The 25201-nt window shown below is 36.9% G+C and overlaps 2 protein-coding genes across 3 annotated transcripts in view; both read right to left on the reverse strand.

Moving 5' to 3' along the window:
* LOC131045508 (uncharacterized) overlaps window positions 1-25201 on the reverse strand; it is a 109448-nt gene that overhangs the window by 35410 nt on the left and 48837 nt on the right. For both annotated transcript variants that reach the window (XM_057979093.2, XM_057979092.2), the window contains exons 2-5: window positions 25091-25136; window positions 24719-24797; window positions 24570-24615; window positions 24366-24464 (exon numbers count right to left, since the gene is read on the reverse strand). In XM_057979093.2, coding sequence (XP_057835076.1) covers window positions 24366-24464; window positions 24570-24615; window positions 24719-24797; window positions 25091-25136 — 270 coding nt within the window. The remainder of the gene's footprint in view (window positions 1-24365; window positions 24465-24569; window positions 24616-24718; window positions 24798-25090; window positions 25137-25201) is intronic.
* On the reverse strand, window positions 17586-20121 carry LOC131069378 (uncharacterized). The gene is made up of 3 exons (XM_059212104.1): window positions 18948-20121; window positions 18136-18834; window positions 17586-18020 (listed from the first exon to the last, which is right to left on the reverse strand). The coding sequence occupies exons 1-3, from the start codon at window positions 19296-19298 to the stop codon at window positions 17637-17639; spliced, it is 1434 nt and encodes a 477-aa protein (XP_059068087.1). The 5' UTR covers window positions 19299-20121; the 3' UTR covers window positions 17586-17636.

The raw sequence follows: 25201 nt of genomic DNA on the forward strand, positions 1-25201 counted from the left end.
TTTAATCTCCTTTCTGTAGAATTAAAACTCCTCTACTTCTCATCTTCCATAAAATAAATACTTTGTTCAATAGCTGGCATTGGCATGTGCACACAAAGCCTTTCAAATTTTCAGCTCATCTCATACACATTGATGAACATTGTCAGCCTTCACAACATACCTTTAGCATCAAGGACATGGTTCAAGAAGCACGAGACTTCCACATAAAACTACCATATCATGCAAAAACACCATATTGAAGTTTTCCTCACACATACACCCAAAGGATTCACATTCTTCCCTCGGAGATGCCACATCCCTTGAAGGCACCTATTTTTAACTTGTTGTGGATAGGTACACAATTACACTAATTGATTCACAAATGGCGAGGTGCAAAGTTATGCAATCAATTGCATTATAGTAATCAGTAAAAGAATACCCGACAAATCATTACTGCAGATTTATTTGAGTTTTTTTTTGGAAATGTTGTTATTGATGTCAAAGGAGCTCAGTGGAGATCATTGAACATATTGTCATTAATGTCTAAACAAACTTGTATAGAGGTCAGACGTACTGCAGATGTTGAGGACTTCCAATATACCTTGAACAGTGAACATCCAGGTTCAAGAGTACCTTCAAATTATGATCAATATCATGGCAGGAAACTATGATTGATATGCTCTGAACAGATGTGGAAATCATGATTGATATGCTTGACTTCATGCCAACTACAAATGTTGTGGTTAGGCAATTGATTGTATAGATGATACACATACTGATGACAAGACACACAATGATTAATACAGCAGTTAGTAATCAAGACTCTGATTGAACAAAGTGTGACAGAAATGAAGCAGTTAAGATTGTGTTAAAGACAACAAATTAATGCATGATTTCATGAAGAAATTTACACGATTGGCTTATGAACATGACTGGCCATTCACAGTTGGTGATTCAGTATTTTACAGAGGACTACATATAATGTGAGCAATTATCAATACAGATTATGGAAGGCAGAAATTAAAGATACAAGGCAGCGATTAAAAAAATTATGAGCAACAGCGTTTAAATTATATGCAGTGAATAGTATATTAAAAGTACATGTATTCTAATTGGTAAGGACATATCAGAGTAGAGAGAAATAGACAAAGTCTGCACTAAAAGACAAAAAGGAGACAGCAGATGAATAAGACAAAAACTGTCTTATTTACTAGGAGAAAAATGAACCGGACAGCAACTATACTTTTTAGAAAAGACAAATTTTAGAAGACAAGTCAGCGGACGAAAGAGTGGAATTTGTTAGATATTATATAAAAACACAAAACAAATATGACAAATATCAGAAAAAGACAAAACTGAATAAAGACAAATATAAAGTAAACAGAAATTGTAAAATACAGCGATTTGTTTGGAAGCAATAACTTTATAAAGAAGTCGGCAGTGATTCCTTCAAACAAAGAAACGTGGCACTTTGACTTCATACTGGCTGATTATCCAAAAAGGTACAATTGTTTAGGGGGAAGTTAATATGACTAATCAAAGGGATGCGTATGATATGTGCCTTTCTGAAGATATTTTCACATACACCAGAAATTGATGACAAGGAAAGAGATTGCTGATTAAGTGGAGTAAGTACGTGCCTTTCAGAATATAATATGTATGTGCACCTGAAGCCAATAATGATATCAGAAATTGCTGATTGGGGGTAAAATATAGTTTCAGAATTATAATAAAGAATTCTTAACAGAGTTGTGTGTGTGAAGAGTGTAGTGTGTGGTGTGTAAGAGAATAATTCTGAGATTGTAACTAAGAAAATAAAGAGTTCTCAGAAGTGTGAGATATGTAAAGTGCATGGAATATATATATATATATATATAAAGAAGTGAGTGTGTGTTAGCGTTGGCAAGGTGAGTAAGTAATTCAGAAAATATAATTTAGACAAAGAAAATTCAGATGAACATGGTGTGTTAGTGAAGCGTATTATAGAGTGGATGTGAAGAATAAAATAAAGGAATATCTACACTTACGTGTAATGCTGTGAGTGATATTTTCTGAAGTAGTATTCCAAATAGTTTTGATGAAGAAGAATTCAAGAATATGCTGCAAAGATAAAAAGAAACTTGAATAAAGTTTATATGATTATGCTTCAGAAGTAGAGAGGGTGACCTATGAGGATATTATATCAGAACTTTTTAAAAGACTGGTTTTGCAGGTTTGTAATGAAGTATACAGCAGATTTGTAAATACTTTCATGGTCAGAATTTGTCCAAAAGATATAGTGTGTATGTTGCGAAGATCATTATGATAGCAGATTTAAGGAAGGATTTACAGCAGATATAAGAAAGATTTTAATGCAGACTTTGCAGAAGAATTATAGCAGATTTATGAAGAGATCATAACAGATTTGTGGAAGATAATATAACAGTTTTGTGAAGAAGAATATATGCTTGTGAGAAAGGAATATATGCAAAAGATTAAACTGTGCATCATCAGTTGAGATAGCAACATTGTCAAGATGGAAATTCAGATTTATATGAAGTGGGTTGGTGCTCACTAATTCTGGATTGGGGAGTTGGTGCTTCCAGTGGATTGGTGCTCGCAAATTCAGATTTGGGAGTTGGTGCTTCTAGTGGGTAGGTGCTCACAAAATCAGATTTGGGAGTTGGTGCTTCCAGCGGGTTGGTGCTCACAAAAGTAGGGGTTGGTGCCTACGAAACATTGTAAAAGAAGAAATATATTAAAGCAATAATTTGTCGTGGTTTTCTCCCGTAAGGGTTTCCATGTATATATCTTGTGTTCTGCCATGTTCATTTTAGTTAAATCACATATGAATGTTGATATGCAATGAATATGTTAATGAGATAAGTTATATATATGTGATTAAAGTTGGTGAAATTTGTTGTTATACTGATTCACACCCCCCCCTCTCAGTATAACCGTATGCTCTTCATTTTTCTTCCGATTTTTTGCAAATTTTTTTCAATAAATCGCCCAAGATTTTTTTGCAGATTAAATCGTTGCCATAAATGACTCACAAAAAATCAGGAGTCACAAGATTTTTTGCAAATTTTTTCATCTATGATAGAGAAATCTATCGCTTCATATCAGAATATCTGGATAGATGTTTTGCATCTGACTTTTGGTTAATTGAAAGTAAAATCATTTGGGAAATGATGATAGTCATAAATCATTAGCATTTGTTATTACAGCCAATTAGATGATCCTTGTGCAAGGACTCCATTCTTGATGATTGTTTTCATAAAAGTTTGCTGGGGACACCCCAACATTCCGAGGACTGTTGAGGAATGCTGCGGACACTAGGAATGTGTTGGCATTAAGTGATATCTAACTTGCAAATCCCTACATCTAATGTATTTAACTATGTGTAGATAGAAAATTAAAGTATTTGCTCCGTGGGTGAACTTGGATGCCCATGTACGGTGGGGACAGCAATATTGATTATTATTCTTTGGTTATTTAGGATTATTATTGCAAGAAGAAATGGAAAGAAGAAAAGTAAGATGAAAAGTCACACGGGAAGACAGAAAGTCATGCCTTGTAAATAGAGCTTCCATGGGGTGCTTGTTACAAGTTGACTTTTGCATAACGGTGGGGGTTACAAACTCATGAATTACTTTTACTATTTCAATAGATGCTCGTGATGAATGGGTTGTTGGATTTTCTCTTGTAGTATTTGGGCATCTAGTTTTGAGCTCATAGTTTTGGCCATTAGCTTTGGAAATTCAATTGTAGTTTCTAGTTTCCAAAACTACATTTATTGGAGGCATGGGATAGAGGTATTATGTAATTTATTCAGATATGAGTACTATTATGCTGCCAGAATGTTGTCAAAGTTGAATCAGATTGTATTGATGTAAGACTTCATTGTGATTAATATGAGCTCAATGTCTATTTGATGGTGGAGTTTTTACTTGAAAATGTTTCTCCACATATATCCAGTGTTATGTGTTTGTTGATTTTAATTTGTTATTATAAGTGTATATCCATTTTACATTTCAAATTTGATAGTTAATCACATGTTTATCTTTTACAATAATCACAATTGTATACTTTATGTTATATTCTCACTGTAACTATTCACTAGTTGTTCTCAACATTTGGTCAAATCTATGGTTGTGACCAAAGAGGGGCATCTTTATTTTAGTTTGTGAGGTTTTTTAGTTTCAGTGGGAGTATTTAATTTAGTGAGTTTTGCAAATCCATTTGTGGTTGGAAGTCATGGATAGACATCTCAGTCAGAAATTACAAAGTTCACTGGTTTTGGCTACAAACTATGTAAGTTATAAATGGAGGATCCCCTAAAAAAATGGTCAATGGAAAGTTGTTGCAAAGAAAGTAAAGTCTTTGAATATGTCAAAGAAGACTTTATAAAATTGGACATGAAGGGCACAAGGAACCATTTGGTTGTGTCTTGCAAATTCCTTTCTCTTGAATGTCTCAGATCAGGCTACCACACATAATCTGTGGAAGAGAATAGGCAATATTTATACAAAGAGTCTACTGAATAAGTAGTATTTAAAAAGAAAGCTTTACTCTTTGAAAAGTAAAGAGGGTGACTCTAATGTTGAGCATTTGAATACTTCTAATTTGATTTTGGGTCAACTACAATCCATTGATGTTAAGTTAGATGACAAGGATAAGTGTATTTTGATTTTCTTGTTTTGTCCTTTGCCTGAATCTTGGGAAAATCTAAACATTGCTCTAAGTGGTTATATTTCAAATCCAAAAATAGCTGCTCTTGTTGCTACTTTTCTAAGTGAAGAAATGAGAAAACAAATCCATCTATGAGGGCTTAGAAGATGCACTACATGTTCGAGAAGGCTCAAGAATAAAAGTGGGTCTAAAGAGGATTAGAAGAAAATGAAAGATAGTTCCAAATTTAAAGTACAATCCAAAACCCCTAGGAAGAGCAAAGTAAAGGGTTAGAACAATGGGAAGTGGGGACACATAAAGAAGGAATGCAAAATCAAGAAAAAAACTTATGATGATCCTCCACTAAGAAATCCTTTGATGATGGTGATAAGGATGTTTTATTTATTTCAGCTAGTATTGTTAGTGATGATTCTTGGCTCATGGACTCACGCTGCTCCTACTATATGACTTCCCATGAGGAGCAGTTCTTGTCTCACCAAGCTTATGACGAAGGAGAGGTATTCCCTAGTGACAACAATTCTTATTAGATCATTGGCCTCTAGCATCCAAAGCAACATCAACAATATTATCCAAAGCAAGATTGCTATGATCCTCAATAAAAGGAGAAGGGGGTAAGCAATCATTGTTGGAAGTAAGTGATATTTTTAATATTTACCTTGCAAATCCCTATGTCTAATGTACTTAATTATATGGGTAGACAAAAAACTAATGTATGTTCTCCTTTGGACATGGAATGGGTGAACTTAGATGCCTATATGTGATAGGGACAACAATATTAATTATTAATATTACTCTATAGTTGATTAGGATTATGGCTAGAATTCATGGAAAGAGGGAAATCAAGATGAAAGGTCATGTTAGAAAGCCAAAAATGTCATGTCTTGTAAATAAACCCTTCATGAGGTTCTTAGGAGTTGCAAATTGACTTTTTGCATAATGGCAATGAGTTACATACTCATGAGTTACTTTTTCTATTCTAGAAGATTCTCTCCAAGAATGGGGCATTGGAATTTTGCTTGTAGCATTTGAGTGCTTAGTTTTGGGCTCATGGTTTTGGCCACTAGTTTTGGGAAAGCATTTGTTTTTTCTTGAAAACTTTATATGTTGGAGGCATGGGATAGAGCTACTAAGTTATTTTGCAAGTGTGAGTATTGTATGCTCTACCCAATGTTGTTAGAAAGAGTTGAGTATATTGTTTTGATGTAACACCTTCATTGTAAATAAACAATGTTCCACGGGAGTTGGGGACGGGGGGACACAAGGACAAGCTTTGGGGATGGGGGACAAAGGGTTAAGTTTTGGGGGCGGGTTTCGAGGATGAGGGGATGTGGGGACGTGGGCCTTGGGGGGGTGGAGACGCGTCCCCGTGGAACACTGTAAATAAATATGAGCTCAATGTCCATTTGGTAGTGGAGTTTTTTTTAGGAAAGGTTTCTCCACATATCTAGTGTCATGTGTTTGTTGATTTTAATTTGTTGTTATAAGTGTTTACCCATGTTACATTATCTTTTCATGTTAATCAATTTCGTACACCTTATGTTAAATTCTTACCATAATTGTTCGCTGGTTTTCCTCAACAAACTATCACTAGGACTATCAAGGAATAGTGAGGACACTAAGACATCTCCTAGAAATTCTAAAAATTATGGCATGCCCCCAAACTTTGGTGGCATGGTGTCCCTCTTTTTTCTATGTTTTTTCATGGCAGGTTAGAGACACAAACACTTTATCCTCATCCCCAAGGACAAAGGACATCCAAGATGTTTGGAATTGGTAAGGAACTTGGGGAGGTGTATAAATATTTTCTATGAAGGAAAATAAAACTATTTCTCTTCTTGCTTAATGTTGTCCTTAACATCTAGTTGGTATGCAAGTGAATCCAAGGAAACTTGCTTGTGATGTCCCTGAATTGGCTGGGTCGGCAAGCCTATTTGTCGGCTGTGTTAACTAACACACTAGTATTTTAATTAAATGGAGAATAAATAAAATTATTACTAAATGAAATTATTAAACAATTGTTCCCTGGCCAACTTGCAAGTCTAATATTATATTTCAAACTCATTCAACATTAATTACCATTAATAACTTCTCCAAGCGACACAACCAAACTCAGATCCAAATATTACAATAATTACTGGATCTTACCTTAGCATTAGAGCAGCTAAGCAGTAAACACATTCACACATCAACACATAAGAACACTAGATGTACATGGAAACCCAAAAGGGTAAAACCAAGATGAGAATAGTTGCTTGGATCTACTACCCAAATTTAGCCTCACAAAGAAATGATAGATCACTTATAATATGAAGTAGGCACCAACCTACCAGCAACACCAATCCCCAATTATATTTGCAGGCACCAACCTACTAGAGACACCAATCCCCTACTCCAAGATTTGAGCATCAACTCAGCATGGGAGACACTAATCCCACTAGTATACAAAAGATATGAATTGCAGACCTTCAAACTGAATACACAGCTTGCTTTTGATCTGAACAACTTTCAGAACACTCTCCCACACTACATATGATCTTCTGATGAAACTGCACAATGATTGGGATGCAACTCACATAGCGTCACCCTCAAACTACATGTAAATCATTCAATTATTGGAAATTACAATAATGGACACACTAAGAATGAACCTACATCAACTATATGTAGGTGTTACATAATTATTACAGCTACAACTTGTTCAAAGAATGCGGCCCTATTCAAGATGATTAAATTCGATGGTAAACTTCAGGAACTTGGAACTGGGCACAAGAGTAGAGAGAATGATACTTTTAACAATGAAACTATACGGAGTGAATTAGAAATTTTAAGCAACAAAGGAAATTAGAGATCTCAAAAAATTTATATTTACATTTGGCACCCCTTCATCAACAAACTAGACCTGACACACTATTTTACTTTGATTGAGGGTTTATTTGAGGCCCAATCTAAAACCCTAAAATCATTGTTGCAAAAGAAGTGTACCTCACCCGTTGGGGCACATCCTCAATACAAGAGATGAGTAAGGAGACATCTCCCATAACATACCAATTGTGTCTCCTAACATCTCTCCATTAGAAAAAGAAAACCGTAAAAAGTGGGAAAAAATAAAAAATGAAAGGAACTAACAAAACATTTAAAACTAAGTTATCAATTCACTCACAAAAGGCCCTAGATTCTGATTTGATTCACTCTATATGGATTTGCATATCAATTCATTGTGGATGCACATTGGGAGTGGTGCAAACATAGTTCAAAATTTGCAATCTGGATTCATCTTGGTACATCCATGGAAACACCCAAGTGAATCCAAACTGCAAAGTACAGTTAATAGAAAACATGCAAAACAGCAAACAATTGAGTGTTTCCACCTTTGATTGGCCATTCAACCTTTCGAGAAGATACAAAAGTTCTCAATTTTTTAACAATAGTTGCAAATTAGGAAAAGGGTGATATTCTTGTTGTTCAGACTTTCGTCCATTGGGTTTTGTTTGCACTATCAAAGCCATCCCCCCTATTATGTTATATTCCTATCTCAAGGTAACTCCCCATATCCAAATATTTTGCATGCACCTCTCTAATTCATTTGCCATCAACCAGCTTGTCAAGATTGTCAAATCATTTTGAACATTGCCACTATAAAGGTAGATAAATGATTGATGCTGTCCTATTTCAAATGTTGAACATTCAAGGCAAACACAAGCCTTGCTAGCTAGAATAGTAGGGTTGGCTGGCTGAAATGAAAGGATAAAAGGCCAACTACGTGGGAATAAATACAACAAACAAGCCCTTTGTTTATTTCTTGTTTCTAAGTCCGCAACTCTAAATCTTACGGTTTTAACCAAAGATATTAATATACTTTATACAACATCTTGTTTATAGTATAATCAAACTATATTTGATGCTATCTTTCCCTTTTTAACTTCTACTTAATCACTTTTTATCTAAATGTCTTCCAAATTACTTTAACTTTTAAAGGTTAATATCAGTGAATCATGGGGATCCATCTCCCCCCCCCCCCCCCTCCCTGCAAAATCCAAACGTTTCAAGGATGGTAACGTCCCCGAGACATGGGGACGCCAGGTAGACACCACCCCGCTGCACCACCATGGCTACTGAGATGGCTGGGAGACTGGGACACCCCAGGACGACCTTGGAACAGCCAAGCATCCCTCAATTGTCTTAGGGACATCCAGGTGTCTCTTGCATTGGAAGCACAAAAAAAGTGAAAAGAAATTTAAAAAAAATATTTTTTTCATGAAAACAGAGCCTAGTGTCGAACCCCAATAGCCAATGGGCTCCACCGATGCCTCCCAAACTCTATTTATCACTCCAAATTCTTCGTTTTTACTCAGAAATTGATTTCAACAGCAAGGTTGAAGAGGAGTAAAAGAGTGAGTGAAGGAGTGAAAGAGTGTGATTGAAGTGCAGCAAGCGCAAGAGGGGTGAGAAGGAGCAAGAAGAAGAGGAAAAAGAGGGAATCTACACCAAGTTGCAAGGATTTTTCAAGCATAAGGTAGGATTCTATAACTGATTTTTGAATTTTTATTTTTATTTTTAGTTCCATATTCAAAATTCAATTTTATTGATTCATAATTTCATTGGCATGCCTGCAAGTGCATATTCAATGAGTTATCGTTCATTGTTCATTGTCATTGTTCATATTGACATCAAGTTTTAACATTGAAATTTATAATTTATTTCAAGTTTGTCAAACAAGGCTGAAACTTTTGTGCTTCCTCTACTTCTACACTTCATGCGACTTGAAGTAAGAAAAACAAAAGTGAAATCCTTCATTGACAAAGATTAAGAACAACGATTTTTATTTGTATATCCTCTGCTTTTTCACTTCTTGTGACCTAAAGTAAGAAAAACAAAAACAATATCTTTGTGTCTTAATCCTTTGCATTATGTTGTAGGCATAGTTTGAATTTTGATTTTAGATTAAACTTATAAATTTTATATTAGTATTGCAATGTAATAATGACTTCTCATGGTATGAGCGAGTATGAAGTTGAGGATCACAGTGAAAGTACTATATCCAATTATGCACCTGAGGCTGAGATTGAGAGGGGTGACCATGAGGATGAAACCCAACTGCAAGTATTATGTGCCCCTCCACATTGCTAGCAGAGTATGCTAAGGGTCCTTTTGATCATAAGTCTCTTTTGAAACAATTTGCAAAAAAATTACCGAGCAAGCCTGGTACATCTAGGGGCACAAGGTTGTGGAAGTGCCACTTTTGTGCACTTCAATTTTTTGGTATATCCAAGGAAAAGGTGTGGAAGCATGTAAGCTTTTGGGGAAACTAGCAAACCCAAAATACAGATCTAAGATATAAAAGCTATGGGGTGTCAATGAAGACAATACAACTACACTTGTATCTACTACGCTGTCCCATAGGCCACAAGGTCATCCGAGCCAGCCAGACGGTTGTACTTCTTTGCAAGGAAAGTTGCACATAACAAGCACACGATTAAATTGAGAGGGTGGGGTGAATCAATATAATACAATTTTTTTTTTTTCAGACTTTAACAACCATAACAACATCAATTGCGCAATATCATTCACATAAGATGCAACAATTACACAACACAAGAACACAAGATTTACGTGGAAACCCTTAAAGGAGAAAACCACAACAAAATATTGCTTATATAAACTTGTCTTACAAATTTCGTAGGCGCCAACTCACAAGAGACACAAATCCCTTCAATTCGTAGGCACCAACCTACTAGAGACAACAATCCCCACAACTAAGCACCAACTTAAGATGAGACACTAATCTCTTCTGTATGAGGCACCAAGTTCCAAATGAATAAGTATTCTCCTTCTCAAACTATGTCTTCTTCAATGGTTGACAAACTCTTACAATTTCTTCATAAAATCTTATTATACATAAATTTTCTCTCACAAGTTTGATACAATCTTTTCATCTGTTTTTCTCCTCAAATCTGCATATTCTTTCTCTCACAAATCTGCTCTTAGATGATGCACCATGTATGTCTTCTCCCCAAAATGTGCATGTATTCTTCCTTTATAATTCTGCTTAACTTTCTTCAATATGAATCTGAAACATTCTTCATTATTTTTCTGCTCTAAATGGTCTGATTTTTCATTGTATTTCTGTTCTCAACGACTACTCAAAATCTTGTCATAACTATCTCCAACATTCCTTCAATGTAGATCTTCAATACTATTCCACACTACACAAGTCTTCTCAAATATTCTCTCCAATATGCTTCATAGGTCTTCTCTAAAATCTACTCTTATCCTTTACATAGGTCTGCCCCAGAATCAGCGCTCATCCTCTACATAAGTATGCTCGAATATTTTCTCATTCCACCACACAAAATCTGTTTTAGACTGTTCCAGATATGCGTTTATTCATGTGATATTACATTGGAAAACTTACACTCCTAAATCCCATTCTATCTTTCTTATATACCTCTCTCACATGTCCTTTCACAAGGGAGGCAACTATTCCCAAAAAGGTTCGGCTTCATAGATAAACAAATTCATTTAAATTTATCTCCCTTATAATGAGTTGGCCATATTAAGAATAATACATTTTAATTTAATCTATCCAAGGGAGTGCTAGAATAGAGGGTCGACCTTCATGATTCATTTGCATTAACATTAGCATTAGATCTTCCTTGCAAAGGTGGTCAGCCAGAAATCAACACATATCATAAACTTAAACTTGTCTTGCATATATGTTAAGGTAAGTTCTTCTTTGACAGCAGCAATATGAACTATCCTTTGACATCAATGGCAAGATCTAACAATTTCCCTTGACAATATGCTTGCCAACAATTGCTTTGACATCAATTACAATAACTCCAACAGCACATATGCCAGGTTCTTCTTCAAGGGCATGCAGTAGAGGCTAGGGGGAAATGCAAGTTGACAAGTATGTTGGCAACCCAACAGCTGAGTTATTCAACATGCAGTTAAACGATGATATAGATGATGCCATTGTCAAATTCTTCTTTGCCAATGGCAGTCCATTCCATGTGGCTTGATCTCCTTATTATAAAGAGATGATGGCAACGGTAGCAAGGGAGGACCATCATATGTGCCACCAAGGGAGACAAAATTGAGGACCACTATCTTGGATAATAAGTATTCCAAGATAAATGTGTTAATGGAGAAAATGAAGGAATGTTGGGTGGCAAGTGGATGCAGTATAGTCATAGATGGGTGGACAGACATTAGGCATTGTCCACTCATCAAAATAGTGTTTACACGTACAAAGAGCCCATATTTCCTTAAGGTAGTTGATTGTTCAAGGCATCGCAAAGATGCCAAATTTCAATTTCAAATCATCAAGGATGTTATTGAGGTTGGGCCACAAAATGTGGTCAAATAGTGACAAATGCGGCCTATGTGTGCAAAGCTATAAGGAAATTGATTGAGGCATCTTATAGACATATTTGGTGGACTCCTTGTTGTGTGCATGCCATGAATAATGTACTCAAGGAAATGGGAAAGATTGATTGGATCAAAGCAGCAGTCAATGATGCTAGAGATGTGCAAAAGTTTATCTGCAACCACCACCACACTCTTTAGGAGCTTCTCTAAGAAGAGTTCTTGAAACCTATCGAGACTAGATATGCATCCTCTTTCATTCTCTTGGAGAAAATGCTTGAGTGGCAAGAGGCATTGCAACTAATGGTTATGACAGAAGAATGGAATCGATGGCTCGAGTCCAAGACAGAGTAGGGGAAGAGGGTGAAGGATGTAGTGAAGAGTGATGCTTTTTGGAGTGATGCAAAATATGTATTCCCCATCATTACTCCATTTTTCCAAGTCATCAGATATGGGGATGCCAATGCACCTATCTTTGGAGAGGTGTATGAGGGTATTGATACTATGCTTGACTAAATGAGGGTTGTTGTGCGAGAGGACCCCACATTAGCATTCTAAAATGAGCACATTCAGCCAATCATTCATCAAAGATGTGAGAAGCTCAACACTTCCTTGCACATGGCTGCCTATGCATTGAACCCTGTTGGAAATATTGCATCATAGGATGAATAAAACAATAATTTGGTAGGTTTGTCATAGTTTGTTATAAAGGTTATTGAATTCGTGGTATGAATATTTGTTTGTAATGAGTTGTTAAAACAACTCAATATATTTAAGAGTCATTGAAGGAGATTTCCTCCAATATAGGATATGGAATCCTATATATATATGTAATGTGTATTGAATGAAAAAATGAAGAAGCACGTACTATCTTGTGCAATATCACTATAGCTTTTATTTGTCTCTGCCCATATTTTCTCACATTGTATCAAAGCTAGATCTGTTTTGTGGATTTTCATTCTATTAACCATCTTTAGATGCTCCAACTTCTATGCTACTTGTCGCTTCCTTCCAAATACTCTAGTCCTAGCAATTTTTGCCATCATGCATACTGGTCATTGGCTCTCATAATCAAAACAAGATTATTGTCATTAGGTCGGCGAGAATTTGCCAATCATGCTATGAGCAATCAGATTGTAGCTAAGTATGTCTGTAGAGTGTGGAATGAGCACACAAATTACAAGTTGCACAGAGTATGCAAGAACTGTTGACGTGCCTTCAAATAGGACAAAACAACCTCAGGATTGGAAAGTGCGAGATCTGATCCCACATGCTCAGCCCATGCTCATCGCTACAACCCTACAATGAGTTTTTCCTATCTACTTGAGTCATGAAAAATCCAATTTACTACTTGGCCAGAACATTTTTTGCTACCACAGTTTGAGCGATTGGAAATCATGATGTCGAGCCTCTAAACTTGAGATTCACAATTATCATATCTATTGAAGCATTTGAAGGGTATTTTGTTGACGCATTTCTATTGGGAGACTGAGTATTCTACACCAAAACACTTTTTGAAAGGCGATATGCAGGTTGATCACTGATCTGCATTCATAATCCCATTTTTGCCCTTAAAAAAAGGAACCAAAAAGGGAGTTTTTACAATGGACAACACGCCACAGGTTGCATAAGCTCCTCTAAGAATTATTAAATTCTAATATTTTGCAGCAGTGGTAGAAACGTGAATGTTGAGGCACGTGATATTGGAGGACTGATTGCTATTGTGGCTATCTGTTGACTTGAAATAGTAACCACCATTTAACTGTTGGGAGCATTGCAGAGTCACCCTGAGAGGAAACATCACAGGTGTGTTACAAAACCACTTGGATGGGAATGATTGCTTTGATCATATATATTCATGTTAGCCTTCTCTTGTTAGGTTTGGTAGATCTATTATAATTTATCATTTAGTTATAGTTGTTATAGTATCTCAAAATATATTATTAGTTCTACCAAAGATAGGTTGTGTCAAAGTTAAATTGTATCAATTTCATAAGTTGTTAATTGTCATGTCAAATTTGTAATAGTGTTAAGGTGCATTATCGATGGAATCCAACAACTTCAATATTATTAAGATTACGGAGGGGAGTCAAGTAGTATTTCTTTTTAAATGGAGACAAACAGTATATTGATAGAAAAAATTGAGGGTTCAGAATTTCATACATGACGAATCAAATTACAGTTGATCCTTATTGAAAAGGATTTGTGATATAGCAAGTGGAGCAACAAGGCCAACTGATGCTGATGAAAGCACAAAGTGGACTGTGAAAGATCGAAGAGAAATAGCTTTGATTGGTCTTACACTTTCAGATGCATACCTCAACCACAAAGACTTATCAAAGACCTCAAATGAAGTATGAGATAATTTGAATACTTTGTTTGGATCAAAAGCATCAAGTGCAAAGATGGGTTTAAAGCAGAAATTGTTCAGGTTGAAAATGATGGAAGGTGACAGCATTGTTCAACATATCAATAAGTTTCGTACTATTGAAACAACTAGCTGGGATAGATGCTAAAGTAAATGATGATGATTCAAAGGCTATTCTGTTAAATAGCATGCCTCCTAGTTATGGAAATACTGTTTTCACATTAAACAAAGTAGATGCTACCCTAGACGAAATAATATCTATTTTGATTAATGAAGGAGCCAAGAAAACTGAATCAGCTATAGAGGAAATTGCAATGTATGGGAAAAATAGGCCTAACCATTCCTCCAAATCTAGTTCTTCTACATCAAAGGGAAATTGTTTCTTCAAAAATAGAATTTTGTGTTACTATTACAAGAAGAAGGGACACATTGTTATGAATTGCACTCAACATGCTAAGGATCTCCTTGATGGCAAGCTAAATATAGATAAGGCATTGGCTGTAGATGATGATGAAGAATGCCTTCATGGGATGACTACTAAAAACCTTCCACATGAAGATAGTGAGGAGGAATATGTTCTCTAAATCAAATCTACTGGAGGATGGAGGCACAAGAGGTTGTCCTCAGTCACTAGCGATGAAGTCGTGAAATTGCATTAGTGACAAAACTATTTGTGCCAAAATGACTAAAGCCAAGATCAGTTTCCAGGTGGCAGCAAAACCTATCTCATATCATTTGTGATCAAAGTAGCAATGATCTATAATGATGGCCGCATATGTGACAACAAGGGCTTGGTGTTCAAGCTTTTTATCGAAGTGATTGGATGTGTTTGTCCTCAATCACAATTGTTGGTTGTTTGCGAATGGATGTGTTGGTCCCCATTCACAAGATGATGTAAGTGATTGGATGTGTTTGTCCCCAATCACAATTTTTGATTGTTTGTGAATGGATGTGTTTGTCCCCATTCACAAGATGGTATAAGTGATTGAAAGTGTTTGTCCCCAGTCACAAGAGTTGGTGATTATGATTAGATGTGTATCCCCAATCATAATTGTTGTGAGCAGATGTATGTCCCTGTTCATAACGTTGATGTTGGATAGATATGTTTGTCCCTATCCAAACTTGTTGTAAGACCATGGGTAGATGTGTTAGTCCCTATCCTTGGTTCCATGGATAGACGTGTATGTCCCTACTCATACCTTATGATGAACTACTCAACATGGTCATCAAGCATTGTTGGTCCACTATCCCCATTTGGAGAATGATGCAATATGGGGGTGTGTTGGAAATATTGCATCATAAGATGCATAAAAACAATAATTTGGTAGGCTTGTCATAGTTTGTTATATAGTTTATTGTATTAGTGGTACGAATAATTGTTTTTGAGTTATTAAAACAACTCAATTTATTTAAGAGTCGTTAAAAGAGGTTTCCTCCAATATAGGATATGGAATCTTAGATATATGTAATGTGTATTGAATGAATAAATGAAGCACGTACTATTTTGTGCAATATCACTATAGTTTTTATTTGTCTTTGCCCTAATTTTCTCACAAACCCCAAGTGGTACAAGCAAAGGCCTGGCAAAGTTACACGCATACAGGATGCTGAGATGAAGGCAGAGTTCTTTAGAGCCATCGAAAAGATGTATGATCCTGTAGAGGTCAGCATCATTCATACTGAGTGGACAAAATTTGTGTCATATCCCCCTTCAAAACCGTTCCATATATGGAGACGATGATGTCCCCACTCTAGAAGCGACTAATCAACTTCGTGAAGTCTCTAAGAAGAGACGAAGCCGTAGAAGAAATAGCACGTATATGCAGATATATACACTACATCGAGAATATCCTTGATTACTCTAAGCACGATCACCATCGATCAGATCGGATCAGAGTTGTTGTTAAGTTACAGGCAGTAACACTTGCGTTCTTGGTGGTATGCATGGGGATGTGCTTAATATGTATGCTTGCGATGTCCCCTCGCAGCCTACGACCAGTTTCGTGAGGTCTCTAAAGAGACGAAATTGGAGAGTTGATAGCTAACACATGATTAGTAGGGGAGACTGAAAGATAGACAAATTAACAAAAGCGACCAAGACATAAACAATGAGATTAAGGATACAGAGTAACAACTGAGCCAATACGTTTAAACTTTAAAGGAAGGAGTCATGATTTGCAATACGTGGTGATGAAAAGGCATGTATTAACAAATATCAATACTAGAAGGTGCGATGAAAGGTGGGCAAGAAGGGGATGTATGTATTCAAAGATACTAATAGACAGTGCCAAAGAGGAAAGAAAGGTTACGGAGGGAAATATAGGAAGAGAATTAAGAACCGACTTCACTGCCAGGACTCTGAGACTAAGATAAATTGGTGTTAAAGAGGAATCCGTTAAGGGAGCAATCAGCATTGACCAGACACAGGGGGAAAGAAAGGACATATTACTGTTATAGACCACTTGTTAATACACAGCGACAACCTGAAATACACTTCGGGGCAGCAGTGTTCTTGAGGCATGATATATGTGCTATGTATACATACAGAAAACACTCATTATTGACTCTGTGTAAATAAACTATAAAAATCTCCAAGGCTAATTTGCCATCTGTGCTTTTCTGTTGAGTGACTGGGCGGATTTATGTAACAGAATATATAAGTATACCTCTGAGACACTTCTATTGGAACAAGGGCTCAAGACATTACATATATAATTAGTAGACATTGATTCTCACATCAGCATATATCTATAATCAAACCCTATTTACCTGTAGTCTAAGTTACCGGTTCCGGTTCGGATTCGGGTTCGGATTCGGGTACGGGTTCGCAGATTCAGCAAAAAAAAAAAAAATTTGGGTATGGGTACGGGTTCGTCCGTACATATATATATATATTTTAATTTTTTTTAATATATATATATATATATATGTTCAAACTTCAAACATCAAAATTATATATGTTCACAGTTCAAACATACAAATATGAAACATCAAACATACAATGTAACTTTCCCATACAATGATACATAGATGATAACAGATAAATCATAAATCAATAAATCATAAATCCATAATTGCCAATGCCAATAAATATTCTGATATTGATATATCATAAATCATAAATGTAATATCATATTCATAATTTGCAAAAAAGATAATATTCAAGTTTCAAGTTCCAAAATGTGAAAATGTCATGACACAATAAAGTATAAAGTTAAACATTCAAATTACAAGCCATCTATGGGATTTAAATTCCATATTCATCTTCATCTGAAGCATCCAACCCAAGCTCACGGTCATCAAGTGGTTCAAATTCAGCATCAATTGAACCAATATCAAATGGAATGCCACTCCCACTAGCTATGTCTCTCTCAAATTCCATAACCGCCTCGTCTATAGAGACTTGGCAAAGTTGTGCAACTGTAGCATCTAAATCAGCACACTCAGGGGCTAGATCCCAATTCCTTGTTACACCCTCACTATATTCAGGGTCCTTATGTGACAACAAACGAAGGTTGGAGTGTACGTAGACCAAATCCTCAGCTTTCTTTGCACCCAAACGATTACGTTTGACTGAGTGGATGAAGGAGTATGTACTCCAATTCCGCTCAGCTGAAGAAGAACTTGCAACCTGTTAAAAGTTAAAACATAATTAGAAATTTACAAATTAAAATTATAAAATAAAAAAATGATAGCATCAAATGGAATTGGAAAACTATAAAAATAAAAAATAAAAAGATACATACTTGGGAGTTAAGTTTAATTGCAAGAGGCTGCAAGTAAATGGAGCCTTGACCATGTACATACCACCACTCATCAGCATCCATCCCATATCTAGCATTAAGAGCTACAACATCATGATTTTTTGCAGATACAAATTGGCCAAACTCCCTCATGACAATATTTCTTGTCTCCTCATCTTGATATATCTTTTTAAAGGCAGCCCTATAGCCAGAAGCAACCTCTGCATCTCTATATGGTGGCACCCTCCTTGGTGTTGCAAGCATCTCTGCACTATAAAATTTTGGCGTCAAAGCAAATGCTAAGAGATGTAAGGGGGTGGTCATCTTGTTCCAGCGGTCAACAACAATTTTCTGAACAACTTTGAAAAATGTTTCCGTTGGGTCATTTTCTTTTCTATTTATTACTTCTTTTATTTTTTCCACCATGCAATCCATGCCATCATAAATCTCGCCCAAACATGGGCGATCAGTATCAGCATACCTGATCATGCTCATGATGGGCTCAGTGAAATTCAAAACATATTCCACATCATCCCACCATTTCTCACTAAGGATCAATGCTCTTACTTTTAGAGCTCTTTCTGTGTGGGACTGCTTCCATACACTCCACAAGCTGTTGATGACCATAGAACTCAAGGCGTCTCGCACCTTCAGAAGTCGTCTTAAGACGAGCGTGTGAGATGCAAATCGTGTTTCAGCAACCTAACATGACATAACAAAATACACAACATATATCAAATGCAAGTCTATAAAAAATACAAATTTAAAACTAAAAAATTAAAAAATAAAATTTAAAATTAGTAATTATAAATTACCTTCAACAACTCCAACTTGGAGAAGGTCCTGAAAATGGCTTGTGACATATGATGATTAGTCACAAACATTTGAATCTCCTCGCCCTCCGCATATAGTTTTTTCACCCAATCAATTTGTGTGCCAAGCTTTTGCATGATTAAATTGAGTGAGTGTACTGCGCATGGTGTCCAAAAGATGTGACCATATGTAGCCTCCACTATAGTCCCTGCTGCCCTACAATTTTTAGCATTGTCAGTTACAACTTGGACAACATTTTGAGGCCCCACCATGTCAATGCATTCTATCAAGATATTGGCAATGAAACTTGCATCTTTCACTTGCCCCTCACAATCCACTGCTTTCAAAAACATTGCCCCTTTAGGACACACTGCTATAACATTGATCAATGGCCTATTTTTACAATCTTTCCATCCATCAGAAACAATGGTCACACCTATTTCCTACCATGTATCTTTGATGACCTTCAACTGTAACTCTATGGATGCTTTCTCCTTTGCCAATAAGGTGGTTCTCACCTTTTCATACCCTGGACAAACATAATCAGAAGGTGTATTGCAAAGAGTATGCACCATGTCCCGAAAGTAAGGTGATCTAACAAGGTTGAAAGGAAGCCCATTGCCATAAAGGCAACGTGCAATTTTGGAATCTGCAATCTCTCTCAGTTCATTTTTGAAGGCAAAATCCAATGGGCCTCTTTTCCGCGAAGCCACAACATTCTGATTCTCTACTGCATCAACTGGTGGGTTTTGCATGAAAGGATGTGAACCAGCTGGTCTTGTGGAGCCCATGCTACTAGAAGGCCTCTTAGACATTGAGCTTTGATGGACAAGAGGATGATCAGTCTTTGCTTTGCTACTTCTCCTATCAGCTTCCTCTTGTTCTCTAATATATCCCAAAACTAGAGCTTTTGGCAGCCCCTTGCCATCTGATCCCTTACAAAATTTTATTCCACGCCCAGGGATGAAACAAAGGTGGCCTTTCACTCGATAGTATGAGCTGGTATACTCAGTGCCACAATGGTTGCATTGCCAAACAAAACCCCCACCACCAGACACTGGCTTGATCATTGTTGTATAATGCCAAAGTGGTGAATCTTGATCAATTTTAAAGGGGGTATTTTCATTTCGGACATTTGCAACTGAACTAGAGCTTGCACTTGCACTTCCAGTTCCAGCCATTATATATGATTATATGAATAGTGCACCTAAAATGAAAAGAGAATGCACAACATTATTGAAAAAAATTATTAAAATTTTGGTATTATAACCCCATACTATGCATACAAAGTGTAAAAAAATATACAAGACTTCTTTAAAAAAAATTAAAAAAACTTTAAAAAACTTTTTAAAAAAATTTAAAAATTTGAAAAAAACTTGGAAAAATTCTTGAAAACTTGAAAAAAATTCAGATTCACTTACCTTTAATGGCTAAATCTTTCTTCTCCAGTGATTCCTATGCCTTTGATGCGTGTCTCACACCTTCGTAGTCGTCACCTTCGAAGAAAAATACAAAAACTAAGAACCCTGATTGTAGAGAAAAAATCTTCAAAAATGCAAGTAGAATAGGTTGAATGCATGTTTTGATGCATGAAATGCATTATAGAGGGGCGGATTAGGGTTTAGATGTATTTAGAAGATTAAAAATATTGTTTTTTTATTGTTTTTAAATGCTTTCTAACCCGTGGGCCCCGTTTTTGGGAACCCACGGGCTTGGGTTCACCCGGGTCCTCCTAGGTCCCACCCGGGTCCTGCCCAGGCGGCTGGGTTCCCTGTGGGTCCTGCATGGCAGGACCCACAGGGAACCCAACCGCCTGGGCAGGACCCGGGTGGGACCCAGGGCGAACCGGACCAGGACCAGGACCGGGCACGGACCAGGACCAGGACCCAGGCAAAAAAGGGGAGAACCGGTATCACAGCCTGTAGTGAATCAGTTTCCTAAATCGGCCTGTTCTTAAACAATTCTCTGCACTTTATCATTCCACCAATCTGTCAAGAAGAAATCTTATAGGGGACATTACAATTTGCCACTCTTAGGGGTCATTCTAAGGCAGCTAGGATAGATATGGCAACTATGGCACAGAAGAACCCAATTTTGGGGTGGAATTGCCATGAAGCAATTTCTTTGATTACCACTCTAGCCATTTGATTGCTCTCTAAAGTTTCTAGTTCTCCAATTTTTGAGAGGAACTAGTCTACTTATAGCTTCATTCGCTCTCTTAAGAGGAAGAACTTACCTCTTGGACTGAGTTACCGGGTTCGGCCCCCTAGACCCCTGGTACTAGTCTGGTATGGTCCTGGTTCGGCGTTCGGGTCCGGTTCGCCTGTGGTTCGGACAGGGTTCGTGGTTCATAGGCCTGGTTCGAACCAGGGCGAACCCAAGAGGACCCAGGGTCGAACCCAAGAGGACCCAAGTCGAACCCAGGGGTCTAACAGCCCAAAAATGGATTTTTTTTTTTGCAAATTTTTTTTTTTTTTAATTCCACCACATAAAAAATTAAAATTACCCTATGTCTCAAGCCACACACCTATGCATCGTACAACCAAGAGATAAGCACAAGTTTGTACGAAAGAACAAGTCAGAAAACACAATTCCCGTACGGGAGAATGCACCTTGAACAGAATTTTGACTTCTTTGGCCTTGTTCCTAACGTCTTAAAAAAGCAGAAAATTGATGCATGCCATGGAGTTCCATGTGGGTTTGAAGGTTGTAATTTGGTGTTGGCGGCGGGGGCGCTGCCCCTCGACCCCACCCTGTACTGTGACAAGGAGCGCACCCTGGGCGCTACCCCTTGACCCCGCAAGGGGCTCTGCCCCTTGACCCCGCTGGGGGCGTTGCCCCTAGACCCCCGCAAGGGGCGCTGACCCTTGACCCCGTTGGGGGCGTTGCCCCAAACCCCCATTAGAGAATCCATTTGATGATCAAACTTTAAATTGTTGAAAGTTGAAACAATGATACTTGAATATTTTATCATTTTGATATTAAACTTGATGTATATGATGTTGTTATGGTATGATCATGATGCTATGATTACAAGTTTATGTTGGTTTTGTTGTTTATATGATGCTATGTGACATGCTAATCTTAATTCATGCTTATAGGCTGCATATATATATATATATAATTTACATGTTTTTGTACTAACGAACCCAAACCCCTTTTCAAAATTTTGCCGTACCAGCATACCGGGTTCTTCGAACCTGAACCGGTAACTTAGCTCTTGGAGAGCAAAGAAGCTTGTGGTTGTACATAGTGCTTTGCATCTCATTAACCACAAGACACTCGTACAAAGAGATTCCAGCAACACAGTGGGATGTAGAGCCAGAGGAGCCAATACATATTGATGAGGATGCTACAGTTACATAGGCAGGGCTGGTTGGTATTAGTTTGGCGAAGCTTGACTGTTGTCGGGTAATTAAGCATTAAGGTAAATTGTGTTAGCATCGGCAGTTAATCGTCTTTGTGATTTACAAGTCTTGCGGAGTGGAGAAGGAAGATTGGGAAGAACGCTTACCGTCGGTACTGTGGGCATACCGGACGACGTATAAGGTCACCACAGGACAGACCCCCTTCCAGTTAATGTTCGGGCAGGAAGCGGTGGTGCCAATGGAATTCATGGTGCCGAGTCTTCGGATCACCATTGACAACAGACTAGGCGACATGGAGAGTCTCTGAGAGCGGTTGTACGCCTTGAACAAATTGGATGAGCGACGAATGATGGCTCAGTGGGTGACAGAGACGGCACAGCAGAGGTGGAAAACATGGCATGACAAACACCTGCGAAGAATGCAGTTTACTCCCCGACAACATTGACCATGTGGAGTCCAACAGTTCTAGTGATGAGAAGTTTGACTTTGGGGATGATTAGAGGCCTCACTTCACTCCATTTTAGCATTTTTTTATTTTGACATCATATGATCATTGTACTCATTGTAATTATCATTACCAAATATTGAATATAATACAAATTTTGAACTCGCAATCTTAAATTGTCAATAGTCACTTCAAATTTTAGCAATATTTAAGTATTTTACTAAATTGCCAAAGTTCCATTTGTAAATTCCAAATTGTAATTCCTATACATCTTTTCATAACTATCTTTTCAAGTACTATTTGTATATCAGCGCTGCCCCTCCCCTGCCACCATCCCCCACTACCCCCAAACTTAGGCCTTTGGTCCCCCCATACCCGAAACTCATCTTTCCATCAGGAAACTCCACGGAACTATTGTTAATATAGTTAAACCCTTGAGATTATTTAAATTGTAACATAATATGAGATTAATACAATCCGTGAGCCTAATAACTTTAACTCTTGAGGTAATGAAAACTAGTAGGAACTCCTAAGGTAATGAAAACTAGTAGGAACTAAAATAAAAATTATAGGGTTTTTATTGAACAATGATATCTACAATCTAGCATGACATTCAAGTTTCATATACAATTTAACATCAAAATAGAATTTTTATTGTTGTTTTGTTTATTGTATGCATATTGTGTGGTTGTTTAAGCTTAATTTCTGTTTTTTTATTAAAAAATGTATACAATTATGATCTCTATGTGTTTTCTGTATGAACATTCAACATACCCAAACGTACCCAACACCCCAAAAATTGTTGTACTGGCATATCTGAACCCCTGAACCCAAACTGTTAGTTTAGCCTTACTAGTGTTTCTTCAATTACTTCTTGCAATAATGACTGCCATTGAAACATTAGAAAACGTTTTACGATAGCTTTTGACAGATTTCCATATTATTGACCCTCTTTTGATAGCTTTTGACAGAGATTTCCATTAGAAAATGTTTTACGGTAGCTTTTGACAGAGAATTGCATATTATTAGCATTTAACGTTTTTTCTGTATTTTCAATGTACAAGGATGCATCTCTGGAAAAGAGACCTTTCAGGAGCGTAGGGCAGGGATACAACATCTCCTCTCTGTCCCCAGATTTCTGAAAAGACAGGGATCTGGCCATGACATGAAGATAGGGTGGAACAATATGCTACCTAGTGACACTGTTCAAAAGGCCCAGGACTTTCACAACATGGCGAGCCATGATCTTTAATTATGCAGAGATGTATATCATAATGAATCATTTTAGAAAGTCTGAGCTGCTTGGCAGCAGGGATTTTGCAAGTTTTCATGGCAGTTTTGCCTAGCGACAGCTCAATTGTGGCAGTGAAATACATGCAAGAAGGCCATGAATGAAGACACCATATAAAAACAATTGGCACAATAATTGCTTTAATGATAGAAATATATATTATTTGCCAATTTGGCAAAGCAAGAATCTTACATAAATATTTTCATTTTTTCAAAATGTCAATAGATATTGTACTGAATGAAACTGGATATGACTTGCACATATATTGAGGAAAATTTCAGAAAATTAGATCAGATTTCCATTGTTTATTGCATACCTCAAGTTGTTCCAAGCTCGTATAGTGACCACTTTCAAGGTTGCTCCTTATGGTACCAAAGTCCATGGGATTTTTTATAATATCAAAATAGTCTGGAAGCTGAAAACACAGAAAAAATGACAGTTCTTAAATAGTTGCACAAGTCAAAGTACTAGTCAAATTCAATGGTGATAATAACCAGAGTTTGTAAAACTCAAGGAATACCTCCTCAGGGTCCACTGGTTCAGAAAACACTCCATAGGTATCCTTTCTGTTGACCAAAAGGAAAGAGGATTGGGTAATGATTTTTGGCAGGAAGAAAACATAAAATACTTCATGTAAAGGAAATAAAGTTGCCCGTATGTAGGACTTACTTTTGAAACTTATCAAGAGCAGTAAAAAGGACCCTTTTATCTGGCATGGGTGTTGCTGACTGCATTTCAGATGGACTACCTGTTGCACAGCTACCCATATATTTCTAAGGGACGTTTTGCATTATGCAATGATATAATTTTATAAATAAATCAAATTACTTCTGTAAAAAAATGATCATATCATTGCTGAGGTTACTTGGAGGTCAATCCAGTTTTATATGAGTTTTATACAACTGTACTTTCAAAAAAGTAACTATTTCATGTTGGCTTAAAGGACATTAATTTCTAGTGCAATTAATTTATAATAGTTTTTTTGGCAAATACATATGATGGTGCTGCAAAAAATGTCTCCACGGGCAGAAAAAAACAAACCTGGACCAGACCCTGTAACATCCGAGCTTTGATTTCGTTTGTCTTTCTGCCAGAAGTGAAAATGATATGAAGCATAATTATGTACCCTTGAGAATGATTATGTAATACTAA

This window comes from Cryptomeria japonica, chromosome 10 (assembly GCF_030272615.1).
Source record: "Cryptomeria japonica chromosome 10, Sugi_1.0, whole genome shotgun sequence".
Lineage (NCBI taxonomy): Eukaryota > Viridiplantae > Streptophyta > Pinopsida > Cupressales > Cupressaceae > Cryptomeria > Cryptomeria japonica.